The sequence below is a fragment of the Emydura macquarii genome, unplaced genomic scaffold (genome assembly GCF_026122565.2).
Source record: "Emydura macquarii macquarii isolate MOO-44397 ecotype Brisbane River unplaced genomic scaffold, CSIRO-AGI_Emac_v2 contig_2473, whole genome shotgun sequence".
In the NCBI taxonomy this organism is placed as follows: Eukaryota; Metazoa; Chordata; order Testudines; family Chelidae; genus Emydura; species Emydura macquarii.
Window position 1 is genome coordinate 15,134,301 of NW_027132610.1, and position 17,686 is coordinate 15,151,986.

Here is a 17,686-nt window from a genome sequence, read left to right on the forward strand (position 1 = left end):
CATTATTTGTTTCTAGTAGCTCCCATAGAGTGTTTTTAAAATTGGGGGAAAGGCACCTCCAAGAAATATCATCCTGCTAGTGATCCAGTGAGAGGATTTTTTTTATAGCTAGTGACCTTACCCCTTCAGACACACCAGCGTCATTAGTTGTCAGTCATTAAACATCTGCAACCAGTCTATAGAGAGGCTGACAGTAGACATGGATGTTTACTCTTCTCCATAAAATGAAGGGAGTGTGAAATGTGGTTACTTGCTGGCAGTGGGGAGAGTCTTTTAGACATGTGTTTCTGAGGACAACATGGGTGGTCTGAACTTGGTGGAAGAATTTAAAGAAGGCATTACAGGGCTCTCTGCTGATTTGAACTCTACTTTTTGCAGATACTGAAAACACTGGAGGCCAGCTTCTGTCAACATACAATCCTACTGCCTTCTGTGTACGATGAAGGAGAGAATTCAGCCCTCAGGTGCATAGCCCCAGCAGAGCTTGCTTTTCCTCTTTTTTTTTTTTTTTTTTTGGGGGGGGGGGGGGAAATGTATGAGGGGGGTTCTGGTGCATTGGACTGTAACAAAGAAGTGAGAATCGGAGTCCTGTCTTCTGAGTATGGCCCCCTGAAGAGAAGATGCAATGTTTAAAGGTGAACTCAAAAGCAACATTATTTTTTTTAAAAAACATCACATTTTCCATTTTTATGATGCATAAAGAAGTTCTCTGAGATTTCAAAAATTTCTCTGTTATTGGCTATTTTTTTAAATTAGAAGTATCAGCCCAAATTCTCCACTATCCAGCATTTGCCATTTTATGCTGCTCAGATGATGTCAAATCTGATCTGGCCCTCATGAGAATTCCTTTAGAGTAGGGGAGCTTGCAGCTGGTGTAGCATGACAAAGAGTGCTTCCAACCTAAATACCTCACCCCTAGCGGAGTGCACATGTAACAGCAATGGACCCCAGTTGTCTGCAACCGGGATCAGACCTGGAACCTCTGGAGCTTAATGCATGAGCCTCTACTGCATGAGTTAAAAGTCACATTTCTCTTAGCTATGGCTGAAGCAGGCTCATCAATTGCTAGATGGTCTAGCTGCCCCTAGAGGGGGACAGAGTGCTACCCCAAGCAGGCATAGGTCTCTCTCTCTCACACACACACACTCTCTCGCTCTTGCTTGGAGTCATAACAAGGGTAGACTGGAGCTCTGCCAATTCTCAATTTGCATACGGTCCCTTTGGGACAATCGCTAGCTAGCATAAGATAGAGAAACCCTTAAACTACTCTAAATTATGTGGGGTGCAGGAACAGAATGAAGCTGCCCTGAGAATCAGGTGACTGTTACAGTTCCCAGCCTGCCTCCCTCACCAGGTCCTGATTTCTTTTTGCTGGAGAACTTCTTGGAGGATTGGCTTACTAAACTAACTTACTACTTTAATACCTAACTCCTGACTGACAGTTGGGAGAATACCTGTGTTTTTGAAATATTTAACCAACCCCATCCCCAGCTTCAATAAATTGGTGGGAAACATCCCACAGATTTCAGTCCTCCAAGGAATTCTACAGCAAAAAGGAGAAATCAAAACATGATATATCTAGACTCCCCTTCACGCTCCCCATCTTCCCACTTTTTTTTTTTTTTTTTTTTTTTTTTTTTTTTTGAGTTTGAGAAGAAAACTTTGGAACCATCTTTACTCACTGTAAAGGAGCACTAAAAGGCAGAAAAAGTGTCTTCTGCAGTTCACCTTTAAAACACTTTAAATATGCAGCATAGTGCATGCAGAAACTGCAGTCTCAGTCTTTATGACATAGTTTCCGTAGATTGTTTTCACACATCCCGCTTGCAGTGCTTATTTTGAATCTCTTGGGGGGTTTTTTGGTTGTTTTTGTTTTTGGTAATTTAAAGCCCGAGAGAAACTGACTCCTACATCATGTAGCAATTGCCCTTTCTTAATGAGGGGGACAGATGTTAGCTGTAACTTACAACTATAATGATTCTAATGGGACTTCCTTTTCCGTTCTGTGGAAAGTAAATGTCATGGGGTATACATGCATTTAACCAGTGTTGATTACATTTAGATGCATAGTCTTTCATTTGACAGTTTGGTTGTTTAATGAATCTTATCCCCAAGTATTGGACCACTGCAGATAATGGGCTGGAAAGTGCTGTAATGACCATGCAATCCACTTATGGACTGGGATTCAGTGACTGGCAACGTTTCTTGAAAGGATTAAAATTATATTGTTTTGAAATCATATTTGCACAGAGAAACTGAAGACAATCATCTTTCTTGACCTTCACTTACACTCAACAGATGTAGGCAGGACAATAAAATTGGCATCTTCTCCATTATTTAAAATGCAATTATTATTATTATTTTGAACACAGCAGAAGAGATGTGCATAGCATTTCACAGACCACAGTGTCTGTGGTTTTTATTTCTTTATGTTACAATAGCACCCAGCAGGCTGAATTAGGATTGCAGCCCTATTGTGCATTGCAAAAAAATTTACATGGTAGAATTTGGCCTACAGAATACATGTACTCTTACTATGAAAGAGTTATAGCTGAGAACTCTTTTGAGTTAAAGCCCAGATCCAGATGCCCCAGAATATAAAGCTGAGGTCCATTTCTATTAAAAAATACAAGCAGTTATAATTTTCTGCTCACTCTTTTGAGAGATGTGTGTGGTTTTATAAGCCCTTCGTTGTAACTCCTGATTTGATTATGGTTGAAATATATTTGCATTTTTCCCCCTATACAAAATCACTGATATACCTTCAGAGGCCACTTTATCACTCATGATCCTTTCCAAGACTCCCCGTGGAAGTTTCTCAAAAGCTTCATTAGTAGGAGCAAAGAGTGTGTAATGGCCAGGCTTTCCAAGTGTGTCCAATACACCAGATGTAATGGCAACAGCCTAGAAAAGAAATGTAATGCTTAGTGAGATCATTGTTCAAATACATTAATCTTATGGATGCAGAAAAACAAAAACCTTAATTTAGAAACCTCAGAGAGTCAAATCTTGCCCTTGAATGCTCACATTTATCTCTTGTTGAGAACAGTGGAATTTGTTACATATGAATCTGTAGGCAGAATTTGGCATATGTATCTGTAGGCAGATACTATATTATGATTTAGCACTTTAGGATTTGTATCCAGGTATTTTAATGGTAGGTTGAAATGAATTATGAATTAGAAAAAAAGCCTATTCACATAAGTAAAATTACAGAAACAAAATGTAGAAAATTAAACACTGTAGGGAAATAACTTGGCTCAGCGCTCTGAGTTTCTTTGATAATTTAGCAGATACTAAGAGACCAATTCTGATACAATTGATAATGATGTGTAATTCGGTTGACTTCAGCTGAGGTAAACTGGATTTACCCCACTCCGAACCATATCATAATGTAGTCCGTTAGATTCACGCATCACAGAAAAACACTCAGTGATAACTTTAAATAAAGCTGATGAAGTGAAATTCTATACACAAACTTTTAGGTTAAATGAATACAAAGAATCCTGAGAAAGTTCACTGTATGGAAGAACATATGCACATAGGATTTGCCATAGCAGATAAAACCAATGCTCTATCTAATCCACTATCTTGCCTTTGGCCTAGTAGCCAATATCCGATACTTCCAAAGAAGGTAAAAATCCCTGATAATAAACCTAATGAATTATACATTGTTTTATAGTATGTTGTTTCCTAAGCCTTCCTAAGGCATAAGAATGCATTTAGTCAAAATGTTTACATGGTTTAATTTCTTCAATTTTGTTCATCTTGGCTAATGAACATTAGTGATGAAAGTTATCTAATCACAATAGATATGAACTAGGATTGAAATATCCAACCTCAACAGGGATTCACGTTTGCTTCCTGGAAACTAGGTATGTGGGAATCAGTCTGAATGAAATCTTGAACTAACGCAATCCCTGTCTTGAAAGTGTAACCAAGCCAAAACTTTTCTGGTTTAAAAAAAAAAAAGTTCTCTTAATTTGCTTATTTTAAGTTCTCCCTCCTCCACGTCCTCCTCATGTGATTGTCCGCTTTCTGGTTTCATCCAGAAACAGGTATACTGGAAAAAAATATTGAGAGTCTGTTTTATAGGTAGTTTTGGTCCAGTTGATACCAGGAAGAATTAGGAGTCTTTCAGGAAAGCATGAACTCATAAGATTTTCAGACCATTTTCCAGATACAAAGGTTTGGCTAGATCTAGAAAAGTGCAAATAAATGTAAAGGTGAAATCCTTGCTGCATAGAAGTGGATAGAAGGTGTCCCATAAACTTCAATGGGGTTGGGATTTTACTCCAGAACTTTTGGATGCTCATCTGAATTGACCCTCCAACATTTTTTATATTTAATTTGCCTGCTGAAAACCTGCCCTAAACTGGAACTCACCAGAGCAATGGGGTTATCATGTTTTGATTTCATTCATATAGAACCCACTACTTCCAGTGTCACAACATAAAACATTAAAATAAGTTATCTTGATTAATATAGTTATTTACAGAACAGTCCAAGTGTACTTGAAACATGTTGCTGAGCAGGTGGGAACATCTCTAAGCCAATTTATTAAAAACTGTCTTCAATTTTAAGATTTCTGGGTTTATTGAAGAATTATAGTTACAGGCTGTCATGAATGTCTCCCCTTTGTGATTTGATCATAACAGCACAATTATATTTTGACATCGTATATAACGCTGCCTACCAGGAAATAAAAAAAGCAGCCTTATATAAATATTAGCTTCACACACCTTCCTTACTCTTTCTTATCTCTTCATGTTACAAAGAGGGAGCCCAGTGGGCCCGTTCTGTTCTCTGCTGCTTCTAACTTTTCTCCTTCTTCCACAGAGAGAAGAAAAGATGAGGAGAATCAGAGGAAAGGAAGGCAAATGAGAGAGCTTTCAGTTCTGGAGGAGAGTGAGGCAGATACTTGGAAAGATTCCACAATAGCCTGGTACCCCAGCCCAAGCAAGGCCAGAACATATCTGTCCCTCTATTCTCTGAGCCACTTTCTTAAATCATCTGGATCAATTAAGCTCCCATGATGATATCTCTGTTATTTCAATTGTTTTTAATTATTTCCCCTATTTTGGATCTAATTCTGATCACAAAGGACCAGATTCTGCAATCTGTACTCACACCCAGGACTCAAGGAGTAAGTATTACTCACTGCAAATATGGGTGCCAGAGTCTGGCCTAGTGATGTCAATTACATGACCATCATAAAAGCAGGACTGGGCCCTTATGTAAAAATATATAGCTCTTCTACAGTGTATTGTTTAGTGGATTAGTCCTTGATTTGGTTAATTTTACACCTCCCCCCCCCCATCAATGTGTTAATAATCTTTTCTTACATCTAAGAATACAGTGGGGGGAAAGGAAAATTACAAGGCCAAAGAAGCTTGTTAAAATTTTATTTTTCCCCACTCACTCTAAGAGATGAGACATCATCTTCAGCTTCAAGAAATTCTTGAATGGTATTTCCAACAGGGGTCAGGACGCGGTCAATGACATGAACGACACCATTTGTAGCAATCTGGTTGCCATGGATTACTCTGGCACAGTTAACAGTAACAACCTATGTTTAAAGAATTGAACAAGAGAATATTAAGCATTGTCTTGACATCCTATCTCTTATAATTGGCAATCTAAGCATTAGATGGTGTGTTTGCTTTTTTTTTTTTTTTTTAAATGTAGTTGAATTTTATATGACTTGAAATGTTGGATACCTTTTTTTTCAGGAGAACATCCTCCTAGTAATCATTTACCAATAGATCAACTTGTGCAGGTCATCTTGATTTCCAACTATATTACGATTGCTTAGCATTCCTTATCCCTGAATGGTTAAAATAGGTTCTTGTTTTTGGTTACACTGATTTAAGTGCCAACCTAACATGCAGTTTCCATGAATTTAAGAGAATAAATACTAGTGACTTGACTTTGGGAAGTCAGGTTTATAAAAATTAAATCTCATCTATGAAGATAATATAAGCATTTCTTCTATGACTCAATATTTTTGTTACATGCTGCAATTGGAATAAAAAAATCTAATTAAAATGTATTTTGTAATATATGAAAAAGTGTGTAATAAATCTAACTTCTGAGACTTAGAATGATAATAATTCATCCTAGCCACAAAAGGCTACCTCTTCAGAGGAAAGTTCACTCAGTGTTTTTACTGCTTCCTTAAAATAAAAAATGTTACCTAGTCCTTTCTTCCATTAGCCTTCAGTGTATGAAAGAGTCCTTTAATGGACAGATTTATTTTGTATTCCCAGAATTTGTAAGGTAAGAGGTATAACTGACATGCCAAGTGACAATCTCATTATGACTTTCTCTCTTCTTTATTAGATAAACAATAATAAAAAAAACATAGAGTTAATGCAAGTGACCACCCTGAAATACAGTATAAAAGATGCTAATGGAAATAAACTTACCCCATTAGGATAGTGATTAATAAGCAGTTTCTGATCATTGTACATGGATATAAGAGTCAGGCCATTCTTAAGATCCTTTGTCAACATGCGCTTGTTTACCATATGGTTGTGGAGGGCATTGTACAGTTCAATATTTACATTGTTAACCAAATTATTATGAATTTCCTGAGGAAGAAGATTCAGTTAGACATTTCCTGGCCACTCTCTTAATAAGCTAGTTATACAGATTTCTTTGTCACTAAATATGCTTTCAATATATTTTTGAATGTATATTTCATTTGACTTGGTAAATTACTTCAGTTACATACCTTATTGGTATGCAGCTGGCTAGAGGATTCTCTAGACTGATTAAGTATCAAAGACATTACATTACATAAGCAAGGCACTCAAGCTTTTTTTTGGTTCAGTACTGGATTTGATTAACATTGTAGTTCTAGGGAAAGTTCCCTAGAGTCACCCACAAAAATGACTATCACCCTTCCTTGTTGGAATTGCTTCAGTTTTCTGCACTATTCCCAAAGCTATGCAGGTAAGACTAATAATAATAATTGTTATTATAAAGCACCCAATCACAAAAGCAATCAGGGTGCTGAACAACAATCATAAAAACATTTTCTCATTGACAGTGCTCAAACAGATGTCCTTTTGCAGCTGTTCATTGTTTCTAGAATTAAAAAAAAATGCAAAATACCTGTGTTCTTTAAGCATAGTATATTATAGAATAGTATAGTAACAGAGATTAAATATTTATCTCTGATATATAAAAAGCATCATCATTTCTAATGTGGTTTAAAACACAGCTACTGTAGTACAAAATACTTATACATTAATGTGTACTCAGGTGTGCTTATGTCTACTTATATACATTAATATATGTGTGTGTGTGTGTATATATATATAGTTACTGTCTCCAACTGCTTCCATGCTTCATTGCTTGGTGCAAAGAATGTGAATGATCCCCGTCCTTCAATCTCTTCTCTCAGCTTTGACATGTCAGAATACTGTTGAGTGGAGGTCGCTCCCACAATGCCCAGGGTTCCATAAACATGATCAATAGGAGCAACTAAAATACACAAGACAAGAGTACTTGTAAATTCTTTGAGAAGTCAGTCTCTCAAAATCATCCCTATTACCATTGTTTTAACTGGAGGAGAGAATCAGCTTAATAAAATCCTTTCAACTAAACATTGCTTTTTAAATTCCATCATTTGTGTTCAAATTAAGTAGAATTTGCAATATATGCCAAATCCTCATTGCAGATAGTGCCCAGAACAAATAACTGGACAAATATTCAGAGGGGAGGAATTCTCCACCCCAAGTTGATTTAGAAAAAATCAAAATGACATTCTAATTTGACTTTTTCTAAATGAAATTGACGAGTCTCCCCGAGCTGCCTGGAGTTCTGGCTGTCCATCAGGTAGACTACTGAGAAGCCTGGAAGCCCCAAAAACCTGGCTTGAGTTAGGGCTCCCAGGGCCCCCAGGATCTCGGCAACGCATGAGACAGGTGAGCTGGCAGAAAACCAGGTAGATTTCCCTTGGAAAATCTGCTTGGTTTCTATGGGAAAATTGGACAAAATTGAAAAGTTCCTGCAAAATGTTTTGATTTTGACATCAGCATTTTTCCATGAAGTAATGCTCCACTGGAAAATGTATGACCAGCCAATTCTACTGAACAGCCTTTGATGCCTCTTACACACCTCTAAAACCCATTCCTCCCTTGACTCTGGTGCCATCTCACCTCCAGTCCCTGGTTATGCACCTTCGCTCCCCTTATCCAGTGCTACTTGATCCACTGAAAGCAACGATACACGTGACACAGAAGGGAACTCCATGTTGCACAAGGCATGCATGCCTCCTGTACAATCCCCCTAAATCCTGTCCCTTAAATAGGGGTACTTCTGCTGCGAGGAAACCCACCATGTCAGCGAGGACTTTGCCAGAATTATCCATAGTGGGAAGGTTCATATTTTAAGGGTTTTGTCTTAAATTTTCAAAAGTGGCCTCTCATTTTAGATGCCTCAGTGTTTGGGTGTCCAACTTCAAACACCCAGGGGATGCTGTCCACACTCATCAACATCAAATGAGGTTGTGGATGCTCAGTCAGCACCTCTGAGAAATGAGATCTAGATGTCTCAGATTGGGAACCCAAAATTACAGACCACTTTTAAAAATTTCCTGGGTTAGAATGGGTCCCACATGTTAAAATCATGTGCATCTAAGACTGTACCTGCCGGGCAGCCTCTCATTCCATCCATCTTCATGTAGCCAGGGCAACATTCATATAAGACAGTTCTGTAGGGTATAGATAAAAGCTAAATTAAATGAAGTACAAACTTAAATTACACCAATTACAGTTAATTATCTTAGTTTTACTTTTTTTCAGATTATCTACTTCTATTTGGTTTCCATGACTAGATTTACCTAATCATCTTATTATTTTTTTAACATTCAGCAACCTATTTTCTGTTGGTATCAAATCAGAAACTATTAACTGGCTCTACTAGGCTGTGTTCAGTGGATACATAGCATTTTAAATACACAACACGTTCACAATCATGAAGGTTAACAAGGAGCTTGGAATGGATGTGGAAGGGGAAGCGGGGCTAGCGAAGGAATTCTTAAAGGGGGATGATGTGATGGCAATAGCAGGTGAAAAAAATGAATCTGATGGTGACATTTTGGTTAGGAAAGAAGGGATTGAGGAAAACCAAAGAGAAGATTACAGGAGGAATCAAAGAACCAAGTGTGGAGGAAGGGGAGGATTATCAAGGTATGGACAAGCTTTTGGAAGTGTGCATGTATGGGGGAAAAAAGTGCCAAGCTTTGGAAACAGTCTAAACATGAAGGGTAAATTGATGGTAATTAGAATCATGAAAGCAAATAAGACCACCCAGCGATAATGTGAAAGAATAAAGGATGCGGGTTAGGAATGGGCCCTGGGGGATGCTGACAGAAAGTGGGAAGAGGTGAAGCCACTGAGGAAGACACTGAAAGAGAAATTCAAGAGGTAAAAAATAAAACCATTCAACTGGTTGTGTTGAAAGCAGTGGAAAAGTCAAGGAAGATGGAGAAGACAAGGGAAAGGTCATTGATAACTTTAGTGAGAGCTGTCTCATTAGTTCAAGTGGAGAGGGAGTAAGCCAGCTGATAACAAATCGAGGAAAGAGCTAGCAGAGAGGAAGTGAAGACGACAGAAGCAGGAGCTTCGCCATGAAGGGGAGGATGGAGATGAGCTGGAAATTGGAGAGTGCCTGATGTTCAAGGAAATAGCCCCAACTTGAATTTACAAACTGTAATCAGCAACTGGCTGGTGTTAAATGTAGTATTGCATTTAGCATTATGGATTGCTCTTTATTGTACCTCATTGATTTGAAGGAAGTAACAGCTTTAAAATAGACATCTTTAACCAAATGAAGTCAATGGAGTTACAGCAAGGATGAATGTGGCTGCCAAAGGATAAAGAAAGCCAGGAAATTATATGAATTTACTGAAATCTGAAAAGTAACATAAATCTTTAAACTCCTTCTTCTGCAGTTATTGCTTTTCAAAGTAATTACTGCACACTGAATTACTAGAAAAACATGCAATCAGAGCTTTACATGATGTTTTTTTAATGCATGTGGCTGATCTGGGATTAATTCACAGTCCCTTCAGGCTGTGCTGGCATTCTAGATAGTGATTCATTGAGGACTGTGGAATCCAAAACTAAAATCAGATCAAGGATCTCAGTTTTGAAGCTGGAAGCTCCCTGGAGGTAGTTGTGTGGGTTTTTGTAGCTTTTGGTAATGAGTTAGAGCTGACAAAGTATTAGCAACAAATACATTAAACTAAATGGCTTGCTCAAATTACTGAAAGTTGGACTTTTCAGAACTCCAGAATAAAAATCTATTTGAAGACACTGAAAAATGAAGGCAGACTGGAGTAAAAACAACATTACAGAGCATAAGTTTAAAATGAGACTCTGAACTACATAATTTATTGCAAATTGATAGCTGGGAAAGAACAAAGAGCTTTTAGTTATAGAGAATTTGCTCTGCCATGTTAGCCTTTTTTGTGCTATGAATGTTGGTTGTTTGACTCCTTTTTTTCTCTTTTTAATATGATTTTAAAATGAATCCACTTATTTTTCACCTGGCTCTGTCTTACACAAGACAATTCTAACTGAGCTTCAGAAAGGTTTTGTGCAACTCTTAGTACCATACTTCTCTTTGGATTAAGACAATTCTCTTTACACCCATCCCCCAGAAAGGCAAGACAACTATACATTGTAGAATACATATTCCAACAGGCAGGTGAGCATGCAAACCCTGGCGTGTGTAGGTCTAGATTTACTTTGGAGAAGGATTGTGCCTTCCCTCTGGCTCTCCAGTAGGCAGCAGTAGTGAAACCCGCTCCCTCACAGTGGATTCAACAAATGTCCTGCTTCCTCCCTGTTCCTCCTCACCCTGTGTCCCCAGAGATACACATTTGGGGTGGTTCCTCACCCTTGCACCAGTACACACTGTGGGGAGGGGAATTCTGCAGCCTTCTTCGCACGCTCCCTGCTCACCCATGCTAGAGTCAGACAAAATCTGGCTCTTTAGGAATCTCTGCTGCAAACCAGCAATTAGCATGCATCTGCCACCCAAGGAACTGCTTTGTTACAAGAAAATATACTTCTTTTAGATAGAAAAAATTCCAAAAGGAAACTGGAAAAAATATCCTGTGTTTTTCTGATATCTCACTTAGCTTTCAATGACAGGAAAGAGGGACGTAAGCACCTATCAGACATTGCATTTTTATTCTTCTCACTATATTCAGCAGAGAAAAGATTCCGTCTTATATGAGTGCAATTTATGTGAGGCATAAAACTGGCCAAAGAGCACAATGGACAAAAAAAATGCTTCTCTGTCCAAGAGCTACAATGCTAGTACCATTGGGTTATCATATTCATTTTAACATACAAAATGCTTCCTCTGAGGACTGCTAGTAATTCAAGTCTGGCCAGTTCTTACTTTTAGTATCCAAAGCCATATGTTCCCTCATGGCTGACTGCAGCTAGAAAGCAGATGTATCAAATGTTTGTGAAGTGTGGGTAGATGTGATGGAATAGGGGTGGTTAATAAGCCTGATCCCGAGGCAGTCGGAACATGCAGCTTCCACTGAAATCAATGCAAGATGCAGCTGCTCAGCATCTTTCAGGCTGAGGGGCAATTTAGAGGGGGAAGAAAGAACACAGCCCCCTTGTAAGGAGATATTGTATAAAATCCAAAGCACAGTTGTCTTTATAATATTACTCTCCAAAAACTTTTGTCTACATAAATCTGCAAATTCAGCATATGGTGTCATGTTATTGAAGAGAAATGACTATTCAGATAATGATGTAATGCTGCTTTCTTAAGTAATGAAAACCAGCTCTATGCCACTCCCATCTCAGCCCCAGGGATAAAGGGCAATTCCAAGGAAAAGGGGGCATGACCAGGGCATCTCTATGGATAGCAGCGCAGCCTCTTGGGGCTGGTGGCTTAGAGCCGCCCCGAATCTTGTTTGCAAATGATTTGTCTTGTTAGCAGACATAGTATACTATTAAAACTACAAACACCTTTATGATCCAAGAGTGTCTCGGTTTCCACAGTGCCTTCGGCTCAGTAGTTAAACTGCGGAATTGTAAATACAGTTGTAAATGGGAAATGATAGAATGTAGTCAGGGGGAGTGTGCAGGAATTTAAATTTGACCCCTTTTGGAGGGCCACATTCTGTGCCTCCCACCAGTCACAGGAGTAGCTTACTCTCCTCCCCTCCCCCACCCTACACCGGGAGGCGCTCGCTTTCCCTCATCCCCCTGCCAGCAGAAGTTCGCTCTTCCCTCCCCACTGCCACCGCAGCCCCGGCATCAGAGGAGTTCTGTGCCCCCAAGATGAAAGTTACTGTGGAACCGTTATAACTATGAGAAATAACTTCTATTTTAAAGTGAGAAGGAAGCAAATTCATCTGTTTAAGAATGGCTGTAATTCTGTTTTTGCTGTTGTTAAAAATCTCCTATTAACAATTACAGTACTTTAGGCACCATCTAAATTAGACCAACTGTTCTACTGTTAACCCACAAAAAGTACCTGTATGTCTATCATTTAATCCAAATCCAATCCACAGTTTTTCCTCAAATCTACTCTTTTTTGTATTTGCCCAACCCAAAAAGTGTCAAAGCAAAGCTCAGAAAGCATGTGATACCTTTGAGCAACCTCTCTGTCATTGAGCCCAAACTACCTTCAAAAGATCTATTTTGAGTATTCTAAAATCTCTTCATTGCCTAAAATATTTCTTTTGTCACTTCGTGATGTCTCCACCACAAAGAAATAACTTCACTGTGGCTCAGCCGAGTAATGACTGTCTGTGTCATCTTAAAGCACTCAGCAGCCTTTCACTTAGATGGTATTGGCAAGACATGACATGAATGAAGCAGTAGGTCTGCAGAGGCAGTTCCAAAATCAGCTTTGAAAGTGTCCAGAAGAGTTCATTCTAAAGCATTTTCAGAAAACATCCTTCTCGCTAATGTGTTACTAGTGGAAGAAAGTGCTGTGCCAAAGAAGACATTGGTAATGCAGATTTTACATAAAAGGTGAATAAATATCTTGGACAACGTACACCATGTGCTCTGAAGAAAACAGATGTCAGTACTGAATTGCAGTGCCATCAGAAGAAGGAAAGACCGCAAAGGGGAAAGGCCACAAAACAGACCAAGGCTAGTAGTTGGAAGGATGAGCAAACACAACTTCTACAGTACCCATCTGAGTCTGGGAAATTAAACAACATTATCTCCACAGAATCCCCCAATCTTATGCATAATTGAATTGATCAAATTGCACAAAGGGGAGAAAGATCCTGATTCCGCTGCAGAAATAAAACATCTTGCGGAAACATCAGCCTAACTCAGAATGGAAGGGTTAGAATTTTATATGCTAAATTATATTTTAGAGGAGCTTCTGGGGATTCAAAGAGGTATCTGTGCCTATTCTGATGAGAATGTCATTGTACCTTTGGTGATAATGTGAATATAATAGTGCTGCTAACTATCCCTGGCTCTTGGAGGAAATATGAAGACTGAGTATGAACCTAACTGAGTATACAATAGCAGAAAGCCCAGTGTTAAATCCTAGCCCCATTGAAGTCAATGAGAATTTTGTCTTGGACTTCAGTGAGGCCCAGATTTCAGGCCTGAAGTCTCAGCTGACCTTAGAGTTCAGAATTACTAGAATATTTGCAGTACAAAACTAGACATTGAAAACTTTGCTTGATTAGTGTATCAAAAGCATAACTGGCACCATAATTCTATGCTATGCTGACAGACTGCTGAAAATATTTTCTTATAAGAAAAAAAACTGGAGACCATATCCTCCTCCTACTTTTCTTCCCAATCTTTTTCCTCAAGGTCTACTCCAGTATTGTGTCATGAGACAGGATGTCTGTCAGGAGTCTCAACAAATGCAAAATGTCTCATGTACTTCTAACACTGATCAGCATCAGGGGAAACCACAATACAAGATTGCTTCCGGTCTTTGCTGAGCTACTGTATATTCACAAATCTAATTTCTAACAGTGTGAAGAACATCTGTGTAGGCTTTTTTATCATGCACAACACCATAAGCTAAGCTCCTAATGGGTTACACTTCTCTTAATATGTGCATAATGTCCAATAGCCTCAATGTGGGTTGTGTGTACTTACTGAATTCCAAATAAATCAATTAATGGGTGTTTGGGTCTTTTGGGGCTTACTTAGAAATTCTGGTTTAAACTGAAAGCAGAGGCTAAAAATGTATTTTAATGTACAATTGGTTTTGAAAATAGCCATTAAGTAAAGGAAAGTGACCATGTTCCTTTAAATGACTTGTAAAATGCCAGTCACTTCCTGTCCGGGTGTCTGTTATCATTTATTTTTTGTAGGCTAGGGCTAACATTTTCAACAGCATCTAAGTGGCTCACTGCATGAATCCCATTTTCAAAAGTATTTTAGGCATTTCGGAGACTAAGTCCCATGGACTTTCAATAAGATGTAGACTTCTACGTGCCTAAATCATTTTTGAAAATGGAGCTTGTTACTTAGGCACTTTTGAAACTTTAGGCAATTAGATCTACCTAAATGCTGACAAAGATTAGTGGTCAAATAACTTACTTAATAATTTTTGCCATAATTGTTGAATAAATTATCCAGCCAGTAGACGTTCAACAGCTAAAGGGAAGGTAGAATGTTGTAAAACTACTAATTGAATAGTTTAGTTAATCAGTAGTGATCAGTTATTCTAAGGATACTAATTTAACGAGCTCTACTAGTCACAGCAGTACCAAGAAAAGCAGTGCAGGAAGAGTTCTGGGTTTGGGTACCAGGTTAAATATATCCCAAAGATACTGCATGACCAGAAGTTGAATGAATGATTCTGATGTTATTGCCCTGAATTTTGTCAGCACCATCATGGGATAAAGAAACAACTGATTTCATCTTGAAATTATGAGGTCACAATTACAATAAATGTAAAGAAACAAATTTCTCTAACGTACTAAAAAGACACCAAAGTCACTTAATTTAGTAAACAACAGATAAAATAACTTCCCAAAATCCTTTGGCATATTTCTATTTTTGTTCCATGCAGATAGATAAAGGTGTGGTCCGAGCACAGGACTAGAGCCAAGAAATATTGAATTCTGTCCCCAGTTTGGATAGTTCTTCTCTTTATATAATTGGACAAGTCACTTCATCCCTCTATCTCAGTTTTACCATCTTTAAAATGGAGCAGATGACACCTACCTTCTGTGTGTATTGTGAGGATTAACTAATATTTGGAATGCACTTGGAATTTAAGTGCTTTGCACTGTATTGCCATTTTCCAAATTGACATTGCTAGCAATGAGAGTTGTGCATTTGAAACAAGTATGTAATATACCCCTAAGGAAGAAGAGATCTGTAATAATGTTATACCATCTCCATAAATACTGTAATGTCAGGAAACAAATAGCACTTACGCTTTCTTCCCACAGATAGCTCCCTGATACCAGTTTCTGCAGGTGCTGAAATATTTCTTTTTGGTTCCCATAACTTGCTGAAGAGCACAAACATTTGGACTGGAGAGAAAAAAAGAATCAAGGTAAAAAAAGTCTTCGTATGTATTTGAAAAAGTGTGATTAAAATAGTTTTGAATACAGTATTCAATGGACAAGAGCCAGAAATGAACATCTGGTCCTGATTCCCAGAGCAGGTGTGATTTCAGTCAACCACACTCCGATCTCCTGCCACCGCCCTGCAGAGTTCTTTGGAAACACCACACTGCCTGGAAGCAAGAGGTGATTCCTTCTCTGTGCCAGCTCAACCCTATGTCTCTAGTGAACAGAGACTTCCAGCTGTGCCGAATCAAGCTGTATTATGCATAGCAGTTTTTTCCCTGAAGTGAATGACCATCCATTAGGAACTGAGCTGTGACTATCACCGAGCTCTTTTAATTGAAGTTCTTCTTGCGCACAGCTGTGTGACTGTACCTCATGTGGGGGGAAGGGCAGAAAGCTGACCTTCTTTATCCAGTAAGGAACCCCACCTTCAGTAATTCAATCAGCTGTTTTGATTGCCACTGTTTGGAATACCAAGAGCACCTAAATAAACAGTCTAGTAATTACACAGGACCAAAGGGTAAACTGCCATATTAAAAAAAAAGTCTGAAAGTTCAAATAAGGAAAACTTTGTAATGTTGTTGTGTGCAAAAGAAAGTTTCTTCAAAAGCAAATTTCCATTTAGTCACTAATTTATATATTACAGTACAGCAGTTTATCTGTCGGTGTGTTAGAACAGAACACTTTAGAACAGAGGAAACTATTAAACTATTATTTTACAAAGCCCAGTTCACCTTGTAAGCAGGAGAAAAAGAAACCTTTTGATTATTTAAAAATAGCCCACAGAGCTAAACTATCTTTTACTAATAAATCCAAAAGATATGTTTAGACTCTTTAATTTTATTCTGAGACCATTTGTTAAAATAAATAACTTCTAATCACTGCATTTGAGTGTCTTGCTGTGCAATATTCTTCGAAAGCTTAAGTGGGAACTGAGCTTTTGAATAATGCTTTTTATTGTGCATTTACAAGTTACCACAGAATTGGGTAGAGTTCATACTTCTCACTAAAAGACTAAAAAAAGAGAGTAAATGTTGTGGAATATACATTAATGCTGGTAAAATATTTGATGGTCCACCTTAAATATGTCTGAGCACACATTACATCTGTTGTAAACTATAATTACCTTCAGTGATACCAAAACACATGCATTTTACTTATGTCCAGATGTAATTTTTAGCTTTCAAACAGTTCATAAAGTGTAACAATATTTAATCTTATTTTGTATGGTTTTTCTACAAAAAATAATTAGGAAATATATTTAATAAAATATGCATTTTGGAAGTAATATATCTGGCTTACACTCAGTAAGAACGAGCCATGCACAAATATCACTAATATTATACCTAATTTCTAGCTGAGTGCGGAGGAGAGAACTTTAAACGCTCCTTTTAGGGTATTACAAAAGAGAAAACATGTACTTACCCCTGCTCACGTGCCCTGATTCGACTATGGGACAAAATCTTGTCATAATGAGCCGAAGAGTCTGCTGGATCAAAAGCAGACAACAAAAAAATGAAGAAGGTGGATAAAAAAAGGATCTTCATCCTTAGTCCCCTGTTCCTCCTGCCTAGTCTAACGAGAGAACTGGAAAAAAGTTTTGGAGAGCTCACAATTTATATACATGCTACAGTGTTGTGGGAGGGAACATTGTATCAACCTGAGACTTTATACCACCCTCCCAGGAATAGCAACTTCAAACTGCCAGCTTCAGTCAGTTGAATTAATACCATTCATCAAACATGCAAAGCATGTGTCTTCCCCCTCTCCCACCATTCTGGCTAATTTTCTTTATTCTGTAAAGAGCAGATGTTTATCATTTTGTTCAGTTGACTCTTAAAACAACAGAGTAGTTAAAGAATTTTAGGCTGTGATTTATGATTTGATATTTAGAATGCAGAAGCATCTAGTGGCCCCATTGGGATCAGAATTGCATTGTGTCAAGTGAGGTATAAATGCAAAGCGAGATACTGTCTCTACCTAACAGACCTATACCTTGCATTTTTATTGGTTTTTGTGTGTTCACTATTGTAACCTGAGTTCACTCATCTCATTAGTGAAACTGATTAATGTTACCATCAATACTTGTCAATAGCACTAGTGAAATAGTGTTTGTGTCATCCAAAA

General features: G+C 38.1%; 1 protein-coding gene across 5 annotated transcripts in view; it reads right to left on the minus strand.

Annotated features, from left to right (window-relative positions):
• The window catches only part of POSTN (periostin), a 44,253-nt gene extending 27,120 nt beyond the window's left edge, over window positions 1-17,133 (minus strand). For all 5 annotated transcript variants that reach the window (XM_067563033.1, XM_067563031.1, XM_067563035.1 and 2 more), the window contains exons 1-7: window positions 16,985-17,133; window positions 15,422-15,520; window positions 8,658-8,722; window positions 7,334-7,491; window positions 6,429-6,593; window positions 5,423-5,569; window positions 2,763-2,904 (exon numbers count right to left, since the gene is read on the minus strand). In XM_067563033.1, the coding sequence (XP_067419134.1) occupies window positions 2,763-2,904; window positions 5,423-5,569; window positions 6,429-6,593; window positions 7,334-7,491; window positions 8,658-8,722; window positions 15,422-15,520; window positions 16,985-17,106 (898 nt within the window). In that variant the 5' untranslated portion in view covers window positions 17,107-17,133. The remainder of the gene's footprint in view (window positions 1-2,762; window positions 2,905-5,422; window positions 5,570-6,428; window positions 6,594-7,333; window positions 7,492-8,657; window positions 8,723-15,421; window positions 15,521-16,984) is intronic.
• Window positions 17,134-17,686: the final 553 nt, after the last annotated feature.